At 38.1% G+C, this 16,294-nt stretch overlaps 1 protein-coding gene across 15 annotated transcripts in view; it reads left to right on the top strand.

Annotated features, from left to right (window-relative positions):
* The window catches only part of LOC136428590 (unconventional myosin-IXb-like), an 87,806-nt gene that overhangs the window by 25,670 nt on the left and 45,842 nt on the right, over positions 1-16,294 (top strand). For 14 of the 15 annotated variants that reach the window (XM_066418216.1, XM_066418230.1, XM_066418226.1 and 11 more), the window contains exons 3-12: positions 3,125-3,219; positions 6,693-6,755; positions 7,181-7,280; positions 9,580-9,618; positions 11,626-11,726; positions 12,472-12,526; positions 12,835-12,909; positions 13,310-13,399; positions 14,030-14,143; positions 15,877-16,014. In XM_066418216.1, coding sequence (XP_066274313.1) covers positions 3,125-3,219; positions 6,693-6,755; positions 7,181-7,280; positions 9,580-9,618; positions 11,626-11,726; positions 12,472-12,526; positions 12,835-12,909; positions 13,310-13,399; positions 14,030-14,143; positions 15,877-16,014 — 870 coding nt within the window. The remainder of the gene's footprint in view (positions 1-3,124; positions 3,220-6,692; positions 6,756-7,180; positions 7,281-9,579; positions 9,619-11,625; positions 11,727-12,471; positions 12,527-12,834; positions 12,910-13,309; positions 13,400-14,029; positions 14,144-15,876; positions 16,015-16,294) is intronic. The other variant, XM_066418215.1, reaches the window with a different exon arrangement.

The raw sequence follows: 16,294 nt of genomic DNA, 5'->3' as shown, positions 1-16,294 counted from the left end.
CCATGATGGTGACACAGAAGGCACCAGACCAGATGTGTTTGAATAGAAAAAGGTCTAGAATCACGTGTACATGTAAGAGGCAAATGGCTATTGGCTATGGCTGTTGAATACGTTAAAGGCAACCAAAGCATTATTAGTTTAGGATTAGGCCCAAAATATGGAAATAAAGAAATGCCTTATCTTTATGGTAGTGACATTTACTAACACTAGTTTGAACATTTGCGTAATAAGTTCATACTTTGAGCATTTTAAATCCGCGCAAAAACGTGCTGTGTGATGATTCCCTTAGTTTCGCGAGCCTACCAAAACTCCGGCGACGACGTCATATTTTTGCATGATGGATGTCGCTATATGTCATTGTGATATTGTTGTTTGAACTAATCATGTATATGACTAAATCCGATTTTCGGGCCCTAATATTGCTTGGGTTTCCTTTAATTTTAAAGAAAATGATTAAACGTCACTAGCTCAGCAATTGTAGCTACATTTTAGCCAGACTTCATTGTGAAGGGGAGGGAAGGTTCTTTTTTAGAACGTCAAATTCAGGGGGGCATGGTCTCCTGAGAAATTTTTGAATTTCTACTAAATTCTAGCGTCCCTATTTCTCGCATTTTTAGAGTAAGATTTAAGATTAGAATAGAAAAATGTGTGTCATAGAGGTTGTCTTTTTTCATCTTTGTCACCTTTCTTGTACGTTTTTAGGCACTTTTGATCTAACAAAAATATTTCAGACGCCCCTAAACACAACTGATGGCATCAGAAGACACCAAAGCCCACAAAGGAATACTACCGTTACTAGATACACCGTCTTCCCTTCGTTGAACAATAACCAAACATTTACTTCTCTCTCTACCTTTCTTGTGACTGTTATAGATCTAACAATTATGTCTGTTATTCTAATTTCAAACATTGAAATCAAATCAGTTTTGATTTATGGCGAACACCTGATAGAAACATCAGAATTGTGATCATGCATAAATTTATATTCAATATCATGAATATGTCCAAGTGTGATAAAGTCTCATGATTGTGAATCCAGACTGTGTTAAAAAAAATCCTCCCACACAGACTTCTGCAAAATTAATAGTTGCGTATTACAATTACCTCCGAATGAAGGTTTTATTTTCACTGTTGCTTGTGTATCCCCATGTCTGTGGGTTTGAGATGCTGTAAATCTTGTTTCTTTCAATGTATTCACGGTAAACTCTGTACCAGGAAAAAGCTGTTGTTATTATTTATGATTCCTTCACACATCCGTTCTGTAAACCACTTGCCGCCACCGCGCGTACCATGAAGTTAAAGTGAAAATGTCCATTTTGGCATTTTCCTTGAGTTGCAAAGTGAAATTTTGCTACCGTGAAGATAAAGTGAATTATAGTAGTTGCTGTGCCTGGGTTGTGATGATATTTGGTATGTGGATGTTTTTTAGTTCAGTTCAAAGGCTTATATTAATGCGTAAGCTGAGTTATGAACTTGAATAGAAAATACTGATGTTTTTTAGTTCAGTTCGAAGGCTTTCCCACCACCACACACACACACACACACACACACAGTTGACCTTTTGACCTCCCATGATCCCTCACTCACCCAGAAGTTATTATATAAACACCCAACTGTCAACAACAGCCATGTGACAGTCAGGGACAACTAATATAAAGAGAAACTGATGAATTGAGCTAGCTAGCTAGATTAACTGTAAACGATTTCAAGTCACTGCAACTTACTGTAAATTTTGAAATTTTGGTGGTGGTTTAATGTGTGCTGTTTTTGCGATAGCCTCTTCACCGCGAATAGCCTGAGTACCAGCCTCCGTAGTGACCGGGGAAGACGGTGTAGCTGGCTCAAAAGTTAGCACTCGAATTTTTTTGAGCCAGCGGTCACTACGGAGGCTGGTACTCAGGCTACACCGCGAACTTCAAACCACAGCAAAAATGCTTGTTTTATCTTCTGCCCGCCTACAAATGTACCTCCTTGTTTCAACCCTGAACTAAAACCACCGCAAATTCTAAATTTTTCCGTACCGGGAAATTAAATCCTCCTGAACTTAAAGAAATTTACAGTAATTTTGCAGTAGAAGGGGAGTGACGAAAGATAGCGGATGCTGTCTGGAACGTCTGTTTCAAAATCTTATCCAGTTGATGAGTAACTATTTTTGGCATATCTTATTACCTGGATGTCTAACCTTCATCAAGGTATGGAGGGGAAAAGAGTTTTTTAAATTTACGGTTGAAGCAATACAGTTGTACAGACTACAATTATGTACTTGAATAGAAAATACTGATGTTTTTTAGTTCAGTTCGAAGGCTTTCCCACCACACACGCACACACACAGTTGACCATCACAGAAGACATGTGATGTGTACATGTTAAACATAAAACCACCATGAATATTTCACGATTTATAGGATTGAATAGCCAAGCTGTGAAGGGAGTTTTTCTACATTCAAGAGGTCCAGATGGTATACATGTACATTGTATATTGTACCCCCATCACATGAACACACTGTATTGAACATCTGTTACATATCCTGTGTTTTCTATAGATGTCTTGCCTTTGTTATTAGTTAGGCCTGGTTGACTTGATAATATGGATGATACTATATATACAGCCAAACCTGTACAAGTAGCCACCTCTACATGTACCTCGCCAATGTGAATACATTTTAGTGATCCCTTAGATAATGATAATGGCCTTCATGGGCCATTTTGACTGTATGTCAATTTAAAGAAAACAAGATTATAAAAAAAAAAATATGATATACATGTAAGAGTGGAAAATGTACGTTCTGGATAAGGTCACTCAATTTAATTTGTTGCTTCTCGGAATAGCCTGTCCTGTTTTTCCCATTTTGAAAAAAATAGATAAAAAATTGGGTCACTATTCCCATTCACAAATTTCATTATCTGTTCAGTTGTAAAACTCAATAGCCACCAAAATAGATTATATATAAGTTATAAGACTTATAAGTCCGGACCTGAACCTCTGGACTTGAATCCGGACCTGAACCTGAACACGAGTTTAGGTACACAGCACTACTCGTGATAAGCGGGTAATAAGCACCTGCTCATATATATATATTAGTGCCAATCATACATTAAATGTTGTACACTTTTTACGTTCCAGGCCTTTGGGAATGCCAAGACAGCCCATAATGACAACTCCAGCAGGTTTGGGAAGTTCATCCAGCTCAACTACAAGGAAAACGGCACAGTACACGGGTCAGTCAACTAATCTTATGTTTTGTGGGTGCGTTCTTTGTTGAAGACGTATAGGACCTAAGGGCGGACTAGGGTTTACAGTTTGTGCCAATAGTAAGTGCATTCCTATATGGGGAAGTTGACCAAAATTAGGTGCCATTATCTTGGGAATCAAAGATTCTGACCAATAAATTCTAACCTGTTCTGTCGACTGTCATCATGATCCAACACAATTCCGAGAAATTCTACACGGAATTACCCACTTACCCAATGTATCTTGTGCATGTGCAGTGTATAAACTTGATGATGATGTTCGTCCATCGTAGTCGATGAGGACCTCAACTTCAGTTGTCCTTGTTAAACTTAAGGCTTATAAACCACAATCGAAAAAAACCCTGTAAAACTTGATTCAGGACAAAGTCCAGACCTTCGGGTTCTACGCCGGTTTGGGATTTAGCGTTTTTTCAAAGAATCTGTATTATACTGCTCGGTGACATTGATACGGCCTTGGGAACCTGCTTTGAGCATGAAAAGTTTTTAAAAGTTTGCAGTTTATTACAGAAAATGTAGTATGTCGGTTACATAACTGTTACTGTAAACAGCATCGCAACTATGAATGATGATATTGAAACTAAAGGTCATATGACTGTCACAGGTATTGTAGTAATTTGTAGCGCAGTATCATCAATTTACATTTAAGTTACCTGCATCTGCCTCTTCAATTATTTCTCAATGGGGAAGGGAAATTGTGCCGCTGGGTGCCAGGGTTGCCATGGCAATGTTTGCAACAGTTTAGTACATTCATGAGCTACATGTACATGTTTTGTAGTCTGAAATCGACATAGAAATCACACAGTGATAGGCTGCATCAAGATGATTTCTCGGTTCTTGGATTTTTTTTTGAAAGGTAAAATGGCTGGCACATTCACACCAAGCAAGGATATAACCTTGCTCACACTCAGTATCTGTTTGGATTGAAATTTTCAAATGATAAAGAAAAAAGGCATCCTTTGAAACTTAAACTTTAAAGTCTCAAATGCTACCACGAGAGAAACAAAGCCAATGTACATTAAAATTTTGTGCATCTTACATGTAGGTAACAAGCCAGTTAATATTTCGAACAATGAAGTTTGGATTTTCAATGCATTTATGACTAGAAAAATTGTAATAGCTACACCTGGAGAGACATTCATGCCTTTTTTTCAACTGTTGATGCCCAATTTGGATTTGATTCATATGTACGGCTGTTAGGCAACAGACGTTAAGTTCATGCTACCATAGCTGGATTATTGGTTAATGTTACATTAAAGTCACATCCATTACATACGATTTCATTACAAATCGATATCATTCGAATCCATGGATGACATCCGCGCGCGCATCAATGTTCGTTCGTTTGAAAAAAAATTGTAAAAAGCAGCTGTAAAGTGCGAAAATACATGCTGTACATTGCAAAAAGACATTTCGGAAAGTGGATACTACAGTCGTAGAATGCCAAATCAATTGCAAAGTCAAAGAAGAAGTTTGAAAGCACAAAAATGAAGAGCCCAGATTTCGTTATACCATACCACGTGTTTAGTTTTGTTCATCCTTCCTGACCACGTAGATTTCATAATGGCAACTTTTTTCTTCAGTAGAAACTGAAATAGCGAATCCCAGAACCAAGTAAATCAATTTTTGTGGCCTTATAACTTCATGCTAGGAGATGAATTGTTAGTTTGTGGTTGCCAACGGGTTTAAGATGATGGGTACATTGTTCGAAATTGAGTAGTGCAAATGAGATTTTTACTGCGACTCATTGACGTTATCCGCCACATACAATATCACAAAAGATGGAACTTTCTAGCACAGAAGATTGCTTGTTTTGTTTCGCGTAACCAGAAAACCGCCTTTAGGCGGAGCACACCAGTTTTTGTACAGTCCGTACAAACTGCTAAAGACCAGACTGATCCACTCACACCAAGAAGAACCTGCTCTTTTCGATACGTGTGGTGGGATCTTAAGCTATGGTCACACTAAACTCACGTCGTACCTGCGATGGGGTTTCTTCCGTCATGACAGCGCCGTACGTCGTACGTTTGGGAAAAACCGGGTGCAATAGTTAACACATACAAAGTGGTGGTCACATATAACGTAGGTACATCGTACGATGGGTTTTTTTAGTGTACCTAGGTCAATCGCAGGTAAATCGCAGGTAAATCGCACGTAAAAGTAGCCATCGCCGAGCGTCCTACGTCGAAAAATACAGCTAAAGATGATTTTGAACATGTTCAAAATTTTCCCTCCGTCGCCGTACGATTTTTATTGCCCCCAATACAGACTTCACTACGGCCTTCTTTTTATACCAATGAGGTGAAAAATGTATACATTTCGATCGTTTTCTGATGGTTTCAGTTTTCCCTGATATTGTCGATGTTGTTGAAAAGTGCAGCCACCAGAGCACAGTGGCAACCGTTGTACAGCGCGCCCGCTGAAGAGCCTGCTTTGAAGGCTATGATTTTCCACGTGTCAGATCAAGTATCGCGCGCAGGTGATGCATACGATTGTTTCATGGCTATACACACGTGGGCTCATAATTATATCAGACCTCAGTCCCATCCTGTCTCTACTTTTAGTTTGCCAAGAGAACAGTTTGCGGATGGCCCAGAGAAAGACTATGACAGGCCAGTTGTATTGTCCATCAAAAATAAAGCACATAATAGGCATAAAACGTCAAACAAAAACTGAAACTGAAAATAGAGACAGGATAGGACTGAGGTATGATCTAATTATAAACCCAGGTGTATACAGACATAAAGCAATTATATGCGCCTGGTTCTGGACCTGACACGTAGAAAATCTAAACTTGCAAGCAGGCTATTCTACGGACGCACTGTTTTCTGGTTGCTATTGTCTTATGATGGTTACAATTTGCATCAGCATCGGCAATACATCAGGGTAACTGAAACCATCAGAACATGGTCGAAATTTATGAATTCGTCACCTCATCATTAGATAAAAAGGCCGCAATAAAGCCTAAATATGAGGCTATAAAAATCGTACGACGTTGGATGAAATTTTGAACATTGCCCGACGCTCTGCGATAGCTGATTTTACCTACGATTTACCTGCGATTTACCTGCGATTTACCTGCGTTGTACGGGAAATGCATCGTACGTGCATCGTAGGTACAACGTGAGTTTAGTGTGACCGGGGCTTTAAGCGTGTTTGAGGTGTAACTCTCCTGAAACACTGGGCCTCCAGCTTTACATCCCATCCGAGAGAACATCCCTAACTGAAGCTACATGTAGGTACTCATTTTCACCTGAGTCGAGAGAGGAAATAGGTGCTAAGTGTCTTTCCCAAGGGCACAACATCAGGACCTGCTAGGGATTCGAACCCAAAACCTGTAGATTCTAAGTCAGCAACCCTCAACCACCTTACCAACTGTAGCAGGTTTGCTATTTCTGTTGTATAGATAATTATGGCAATTTATTTTTAATTCTTTCATGTAGGGCCACTGTGGAGAAGTATCTACTGGAGAAGTCGAGGATAGTGTCACAAGCCTCCAACGAAAGGTATGCTGTATTTTCTGCTGGGTCTTGCTGGTGATTATCTTTTTTTTGTGGTGGGTTGCCAGGATAGACAGGTCAAATTTTAGATTTTTTCAGGAGAAGATATTGTTCGACCTGAAAGGGGGTGTTCTAATAGCCAACAAATTAGGTTGCCAAATTAAAAAATCGCCAGAGATTCAAGAGTATATTTACCTGAAAATCTACCCCATCACATTGGACCGGGCTTTGAGACCTGCGAACATCGACCAATTAAAAAATATAATGCGATGATTATGAAAATTTGAGGCGTATTACTGCTGAAAATGTCATGAAGCGTTGTAGATTTGCCGGCAGATAAATTTTCTTGCTGTGCGACAGGCTTATTATTTATGATGTTTGTAAAAAGCTTCATACCACCAGAAGTTCAACAGTTCCAAACTCTTTTACAGGAATTACCATGTTTTCTACTATCTTCTCGCTGGAGCCAACCAGGCTCTAAAAGACAGTTTGATTCTACACAAGCCTGAGGAGTTCTTCTACCTGAACCAGGTCAGTATTTTGAATTGATGAATTTTAATAACACACACAAGACATTTAAAGATGAATATTAGTATGAAAATGACATCACCATACAGAATTCATACTCAGGACATCTGAGTCAAATATTGATGATTAGGGATTCTGACAAAGAAATAGGGTTATTGGTTCACTTTGGGATTTATTAGAAGGCAATTTTATGGTAGTTGTAGATTTTGGAATCATGAAATTGATAGAAAATCAGTAAAAAAAGATTTACAAATTTGATATAATTCATTTTAAATAAGAAATTCGTTCCAGTATTCCTGCACAATCATACTTTTTTAATTGTCCCACATCTAAACCAAGATGTTTCTCCATATTTAGTTATGGTATCTTTACACAATGTATAATGGTTAACCGAAATGTGAAATATAACAGTGGGATATGCGGAGTATTTATAAACAAAACATGTGCTCCCTAAGTTTTTGATATGGATTGATGAAAGATAACTGTTATTGCAGATCTAGACATGCACCAAAAACAAGGCAACAGAATCAGATTAGACCTGCCAAACATGACTTACACCAGTGTAGCACACTAGAACATACATGTTCCCTTGGTCAGAATGTACTTGGGTATATTCCAGCCTGTTACACCCTGACAGATATAAATGGTTGTCTGATTTTGAATCCTGTTGATTGCCACAAGACTTGATTGTAATTTAGCATCCAACAAATTGCAAGTAATGACCACCTCGGGGCACAATGTGATAGAGAGAGGTAACCGTTGTAAGGCCACACCAACTTAATTTTATGGATGACATCCTCTGGAGTCCCCAAAACTAATGCGAGAGGGCGAAAAAAAAATCTAGCAAAAAAAAAAAGATGATAAACCGGAGGACTACATAGCTGGTATTGCGAATTAAACCACAGAACACAGTATAACAAACAAACTAGTCTTTATTTGTTGGAATTAGCTCATATCAAAGTGCTTTTAACATGGATGATGCCTGGTTTAAAGACTCATATGTAACATTTGGCCGTTCAAAGAAAAAAAAATGTGTTCGGCTGTGTACACAACATCACGCCTTCAGTCAGAGCAAAACATCAAACTCTGTAGACAACCCGGCCAGAGATAATATCATTCAGTTTAATACAGACATGTACAATGATAAGTATTGTCATATCATTAACAAAATACTACTGGGCTCATGAGGGGCGGCGCCCTCTTCAAATCGCTCCTAGTCACATACATACCAGTTGTGTTGGACAATGTGAGTGTATATAGTGTATTACGACAAGCCGGCTCAATGCTGTCCCTTTGCGGCAGTATGAGTCTACAAGTTTCGGAGCCTCTTCGGAGGTGATTTTTTTATTTTTATTTTGGAGAACAGGCGAAAATCAATGCGCGCGCGGATGTCATCCATAAAATTAAGTTGGTGTGGCCTAATGACCACTATCAGACTTGGCAATGGTGGCAAATTGCTGCTTGATCTTATCACTGCACCAGCCTGACCTGTGCAGTTCTCACCAAAAATGATAGGTGGTGCTATCTAACATTGATGTAACCCCATGGTGTATTGTTTTTATCTGAGGTGCTGTTATGTTGGTATGTTTGTGTGTCGATAACATGTTTAAATTTCTTTATTTCTGTGTATCAAAGACCGTATGACACCAAAATACAACATTTTCTGACTGTCCAACAACTAGGATAATATAGTATTTTTTGATTTATATAGAGTTTGAATTGAATACATGTATACATTGTACATGTACATCCTACTCCTTCTATTGAACATAGTACCAACAAAACAATTGTTCTTTAGACTCTACTGTCAGTTTTTTTTGCTGCAAGGTAATCAAATTATGACTCAAATAATGCCATGATGGTTAATGAAGCGACCTAATTTGAAACAAGCACAGCAAAAAGTGTTCTTTGAATAGTGTTTTTTGTTCTCAAAAATAGTGTTTTTCTCAAGACGCGGTGCTGTGTTTGCATTTGGATTATCTTGCGACAAAAATCTTGAGTCTGCAAAATTATTTTGTGAAGTTGTGATGATCAATAACAGGAAAAGGGTGTTGATTTAGTGCAAACATGTACAAAAACAAATGGTTGTAATACTAGTATCATTTTTGTTGAATACAATGAGAAAAACTTGTACATGTACACTATATATATTTTGATGTCATACGGTCTTTAAATGCTTCCAACTGTATTCTTTTGCTTGTTTTCTGCCCAAAGTGCAGCTCATATATCTTGAATGTGCTTCCCAGTGATTTATACCTTTTTTGTTAACATAAAACGAACTGTCTTTCCAACACCACAATAGACCTGGGTACCCCAAGCATGCAGCAAGCTGGAAAACAAGGCATGTGTAATCCTGTTAAGTTGTTGCCAACCCAACCTTCGTTGCGTTATGTTGTATGAAGTATTGGTTAAGTGGGGACTGAGAGAGTCTAAGGCTTAAGTTTACTAGTCTAAAACAGAAAACTAACAATAAATTCACAATAGGCCATCTCACAGTTCTGAGTGTGCATGTGCAGTCATGATGCATTGTGGTCTAGGTCAAAGTTCAAGATGCCTATAATACGACTCATTCTTCTGCAACATTTGGCTGCCTCACAATTTGAGCTACTGTAACATTCGTTTTCAGTGACTTTTATCATTGTTTAAACCTTGTGTCATGTTGCAAATATGTCTAAACAAGAATGTAGTTTAGTAGTAAAGGATCTTGAATTGTGACATACATTTTTGTACAATGTACATGTACATGTAGACAACAGTGTATCATACTGCACAAGTGTATTAAGAACAGTCAGATGGCTTGTTGTTATAGCAAGGTAAGAACACTAACTAAAGTGCATGTTGGAATGTTTGTAGTCTTTGTTAGAGTTACACATCTACTAAACACACTAATCATTGGGGTGCTTGACCATATTGTATAACGTCTGTAGACTCACATTGATTGTTATAGAATGATTATAGGTGGACCAGAAAGAATGGGGGAGTCTGTGGTAAATTTACCATATTTGTAATTAGAACCTTAGCAGAAACATCCACCCATCATGTGGTAATGTGTGTCACACTTGGGAAATACACATTATAACATTTAAAAAAAGTTTAGTTGCTTAAGAATGTGTATCACAAGTTTCAAACAGCACCACACACACCATCCTTCTTGGTCTTTCCTTTATCAATGTGGCCTGGATATTATCATGGCTCATAGATTACGCTCACTCCTATGTAAATGGCTTGCTCTGTAGAGTTGGTGGGTGCATGCATAAACTACACGTAAATGTATACGGTATGTAAGAATGGTATCCAAGGCAAACAACACATTTTTTTACATTCATTCATTACCGTTTTTCATCAACCAAAAGGATTCTACCTGCTGTTATCCTTGAATGGTTTTCCACATACAGAAAGCTCATAATGTTGGATAGTTTACTATGTTTACAAACAAATATACTAACATCTGATTTCATGAAAACATTGAGTTCCTACTTAAATTTGCTGTTCATCTAGATGACAAAGTATTATGGAAAGGACAACAAAAATGTTGACAAGAAAAGTAGGCAATATACCTATAAGGGAATTGTAGTTTCAGTTTTTCTTAATATTTCCTTCCACATTAATTGATATGTAGTTAAGCAAAATCAACATTTGGCTCCAACCAAACTTATTTTTAAGGTACATACACTTTACTATGTTCTACAGCTGCGGTACATACAGTAACTTTGCATGTAGCGTAATATCAACTCTCATGATTCTGCCAGGTACACTAAGACTACCACTTGTAGAATTTGTTCCTCTAGGATTAGACCATGATTGTTGATTTGATTACATGTATATGGATGACATCCACGCATGCATCAATTTTCGTCCGATTCCCAAATGCCCACCGTACTGTAAATCGTACAAAGCAGGTACGAAATGATTATATAATATTACATTTGTTTGCCGTAAATTGCAACAACAAAATGTTGGGAATACTGGTATCATAGAATGCCAAAGTCAATTCCAAAGTAAAGAAAAGGATGTGAAGAAATGAAAATGAAGAATCCATCATTTGCTACACCATACTCTTTGTGTTTAGTCATTTGTTCAACCTTCGTGACCACGTAAGACGATTTTTTTTTTGCTCAACTTTTTTTTTTATAACCGCACGCTTGCATCAAATTTGGGGTTCCCAGAGGATGTCATCCATATAATCAAATCAATATGGCCTTATTTATATTACTGATGTTGCATTTAGTAGTAAGATTTCTTTAATGCAACTTTTGTGGCACGGTCTTATGTTAAATGTACAAGCAAACTGTTTTATGGCCTCAAGTTGTGGCTCATGCATGTCTTGTGTGTTGTTGTTTTTGTTTAGAGTAACTATGAGATGTCTGAAGGGGAAGACCGTGTGTTTGAGTTCAACAGACTGAGACAGTCCATGGAGATGGTGGGATTCTACTCAGGCACACAAAGGAGGTGAGAAGGACAGCGGGAAGAATGTTTTTCTTCACATTTTGTTATCTCCATGGAAAATGGAGATTATGATATAGTTTTGGGTGTGTCTGTGTGTCTGTCTGTGTCTTTGTGTTTCTGGATATTGTAGTTAGCACTACTCAAGAACCGCTGGATGGATTACGATGATATTTGGTATGTGGGTAGGTGTTGGTAAAACAAAGGTCAATGTCGATTTTGGGCCCCCTGGTACACATGTATGTGACCTTGTTTTCATGGAAATGTTAACTTTAAGTGCAATTAATGTGGACGATTTGTAGGCCAGCAATACTATGATTGTGTACTTGATAGAGCTTTAAATCCTCCTAATGTCAGTGATGTAAGTTTTTATGCAACCAGCTGATAGGAAGGCCATGATTTAAAAGACTAATGATGCTGCAACTGAAAAAAAACCCCATGAAAACATAGTCTGATGGAAAAGTCTGTACTTAATGGTATACATGTACAGTCACAGATTTAGGAGAGAATATAGTCAACTATAAGTTTTCATGTTGACCTTTTACTAAATGTTCACCCAAAGACATCCAAGAAAGAAGGAAATAAACTGACGACAAAGTAGACATTGTAAACATGTTATGCAATAATCATATTATGATTGTGCTTTTTTTCAGTTTAAAAACTACAAGTTAGGTGTACATGTGTTCTCAAGGCTTGAATTAGCCAATCATGATCATAATCCCAACATTTTTTCTTAATTCTTCCTTTACAGAATATTTGCGGTGCTGTCTGCAGTCTTGCACCTGGGAAATATAGTGTTTAATAGAGTAAGTATTGGGGAATCGTTCTTAAAGTAATGTTGCATTTTGATATCATAACCTTTCTTCTCATTTTCTTGTGGTACCTTTATTTGATCATCCTGCTGTAGGCGTATTAAAAAAGATTGAGGAAACAGGTGTTATATGAGATTGATACGTCACTAAACGGTAGTAAAAATTTCGTTTAATTTGTTTATTATTATTGATCCATTTATTCATTCTTTCACTTACTCACTCAGTCATCGATTTATCCATTTAATCTGTTCGACATTCATTAGTTCATTCGTTGGGTCATTGGTTCTTCTTTCTTGATGTAGATATTCCGAGACGGAGAGGACGCAGTTCAAGTGAAAAATCCAGAAGAGTTGAGAATAGTGTCCAAGTTGTTGAAGGTAACATGATCCTTTTAGCTGTGCAAATCATTAGATTTTAAAACTTTTAACTTAAGGAACCTGATTTATGTTCTATTACTTTGACTCCGAAAACACAGACAAAAGACAGACCAAAAACAAAACCTCCTCATGAATTACATGCAGTGGCCTCTTCCATTGACCCCATGACCTGGAATGTCTGTCAGCTGTCAAATAAGATTGATATTGACAACTATGAAAAGGCACATGGAAAACAATGCTATATTGGGTCTGTATATTCACTCAAGAATCACCACTGACAATAAAACCGTTACAATGCTTATTGATGATCGTCAGTGCCTAATTGTAGAAAACTTGATGTGGTTTGACAGGTATGTAAGGTAAAAAAAAGTCTTAACATCCATGATTGTTGTTTCTCCAGGTGAAAGAAGAGACGTTACTGGAAGCCCTGACGTCCAGGACAACGATAGCTCGGAGAGAGAGGATCATCATCTCACACAGGCAGGCCGAGGTCAGGATACCAACTTGATCTGTAACTTTTACAGATTTGTGAAAGCAATACAAACTTAAGACATTTCTTATGTATAAAATATTGTTAATTATTACTAATGCTTGGATCATTGGGAAAATGACCTAAGGGACAATCAAAAAGTGACCACTACAAATGTATGTCCAGGTGGTCCTTGTGCAGAGCTGGCCACTGGCACAGGTTTGACTGTAATTGTAGCATGTGCAATGTATGTTCTTAATATTGTTATCAAGTTTAACAATACAGTCAAACCTGTTCCAGTGGCCACCTGGTTGATGTGACCACTTTTTGGTGGATAATTTTCCCATTGACACAAGGCAATAAGAATCCTGTCTGTAGTGACCACTTGTCCACATATAGACCAGACTTTATCAGTCCCCTGAGTAGTCTTCTTGGGCAGGTTTGACTTTTCAGATTTGTGCACAGTGTTATGTGGATTGATTTGACCAATCAGGAGCATCACCAATCATGAGCATGATCCGATTTGACCAATCAGGAGCCTCCATGTTAAACTGATTATGAGGCAGTAAAGAATATGAAAACGATTTGTCAGTATTGAAATGTTTAAGTGGGAAAGTTTTCTAAAAAGTGTTTGTTTTGTTTTGTTTCTAGGCTGTTGCTACCAGGGATGCCCTGGCTAAGTCCCTGTACAGTGGGCTGTTTGACTGGATTGTACTGCAGCTTAACCATGCCCTACTGCACAAGGAGGCAAAGGGACACCATCAGGTAGGGAAGACTGTTCATTAATGTGAATAATGTTGTACTGAGGACACTACAAGTCAAGTCAAAGCCTTTATTTTTCTTTGAAATACTTGTTCAGCCACATGGCCGCTTTTCAACAAGGATGCAGGTACAAATGTCATGTACAGTCAAACCTGTATTAGCGGTCACCTTTGCATAGCGGCCACCTGCCCATAGTGGTCACTTTTTGTCGGTCCCTTGGATTTTTCCCATTGACATAAGCATTAAGAATTAGGCTATAGCGGCCACCTGTCCAACGCGGTCGCGGCCAGACGATTTTCGGTCCCGCGAGTACAGTAACACTGCCGATAACGGTCACGGCGCGCCGGTAGAAGCCGAATCGCCACCGCACGCCGGGTTCAAAATCTTCATTTTTTCACGCAGTTATCAAATTTATGTGGACTCAACTGGATAGGATCATAATAAAGAAAACCAGAATGTTTTATCTTTGTTAGAAAATCCATGGTTTGACGCGAAGTCAAGTATAGTTTTCTTCACATGGCTTGCGTTTGTACATCGTGGTAAAATTGACAATTTCTGTGCATTTCGACTGGATAAATATTACGGCAGCCTTTTGGAAAATACAACCCACACATGTACCTGATGCGGTAAGTTCGTGAAATGTTTGAATGCCGGCCCAATTTCCGTTTTCACCGGGAATTCATTCAAATTGTGCTCAAAACGTGTTTCGAGCAATTTTCAAAATGGCGCTGATACAAACTGGATAGGTAGCAACATAAAGGTCAACGGAAGACACCACTGTTACGGAGATATAATATACTAAATTTATTTTGCTGCAAAGTATCACTGAGGATAATTACTAAACCAAAAGCTTCAAAATGAATGTGGATAATACTACTATGATGTAAAATTTGGGCTGTTGCAATTTTCTGAAAAGACAAAAAGCCCTCAAAAGAACGACCTTCTTCTGAGTACCCTATTAGCATAATGGTAGATGCTGATCAACACAAGCCACAACAAGAGACTGAGGAAAATTGTCGCCACGATTTTATGTTTGAAAACGGTCGAAAACGAACAGTAAGTGACAACTGAGCAACATGTATTTTGTTTTTAACTAACTAGGAGTAAAAGAACAACAATCGAACTTCTACAATGTGCCTTACCTGTTTACATGTGTACTGTACGGTGAATAAATATATCTCAGTGGGTACTGAAAATATGTGTCACTCGTGGTCAATTAATCGACATTTTCTCCATAGCGGCCACCTGTTCTTAGCGGCCAGTTTTGGCCAGTCCCTTGAGTGACCGCTATAGACAGGTTTGACTGTACTTCTTCAGGATATGCATCATAGTCCTGTAACATTTGTGATATCTCTTAGAGATTTCATGGTAACTTTCATGGGATTTCACAAGATACCATAGATTGTCATTTTACCTGTACATCATAGTTTGTGGGATTTTGTCGGATAGCTCGTAGAATTTTGCAGACTCTTACGGTAGTTGTTACTTGAAAGTGTATAGGGATGTCCTTGTGGCTCAACTAGTAGTGGCCTCACAGTTGAACTCCTGCTTCCAATTAGTTGGTAACTGGGAGACCCAGCAAGTAAACTTGTTGGCCCATGTCCCACTAGGTACTACAAGGGTCTGAACAGACTTGAAAGTGTATTTAGACTGTTTTTGTTGTTGTTATTGTTGTTTATTAAATGAATTGATAAAAAACTTTGCAGCATTTGTGACATTAGAAATTTTTTTCCCAGGGTAACTGGATAGGGGTGCTGGACATCTTTGGGTTTGAGGACTTTGGACAACAGAACAGTTTTGAGCAGTTCTGCATCAACTTTGCCAACGAACATCTGCAGTATTACTTCAACCAGCATGTCTTCAAGCTGGAACAGGTGGGTAACAGCCAGAAGTGATTTGACCAATCAGGAGCCTGCATTTTAAACTGATTATGAGGCAGTAAATTGGCTAGCGAAGAAAAATTTGATTATATTGAATAACTGGACACTTATTATACATGTATTACAGGGAGTGTGTGTGAGTTTTTCCAGAGGTTTAGCAAGCTTTTCATCGCAACAATATCTAGAGAAAGAATATTCAATGATGTTTGGATAGGCTATAATGATGATAATGTTAATAATCTCCTTTTTGCTCAGTGTTTATGTGAGCATAAAG

Source organism: Branchiostoma lanceolatum, chromosome 2 (assembly GCF_035083965.1).
Source record: "Branchiostoma lanceolatum isolate klBraLanc5 chromosome 2, klBraLanc5.hap2, whole genome shotgun sequence".
Classification (NCBI taxonomy): Eukaryota; Metazoa; Chordata; class Leptocardii; order Amphioxiformes; family Branchiostomatidae; genus Branchiostoma; species Branchiostoma lanceolatum.
This window is presented reverse-complemented; position numbering and strand designations above follow the sequence as displayed.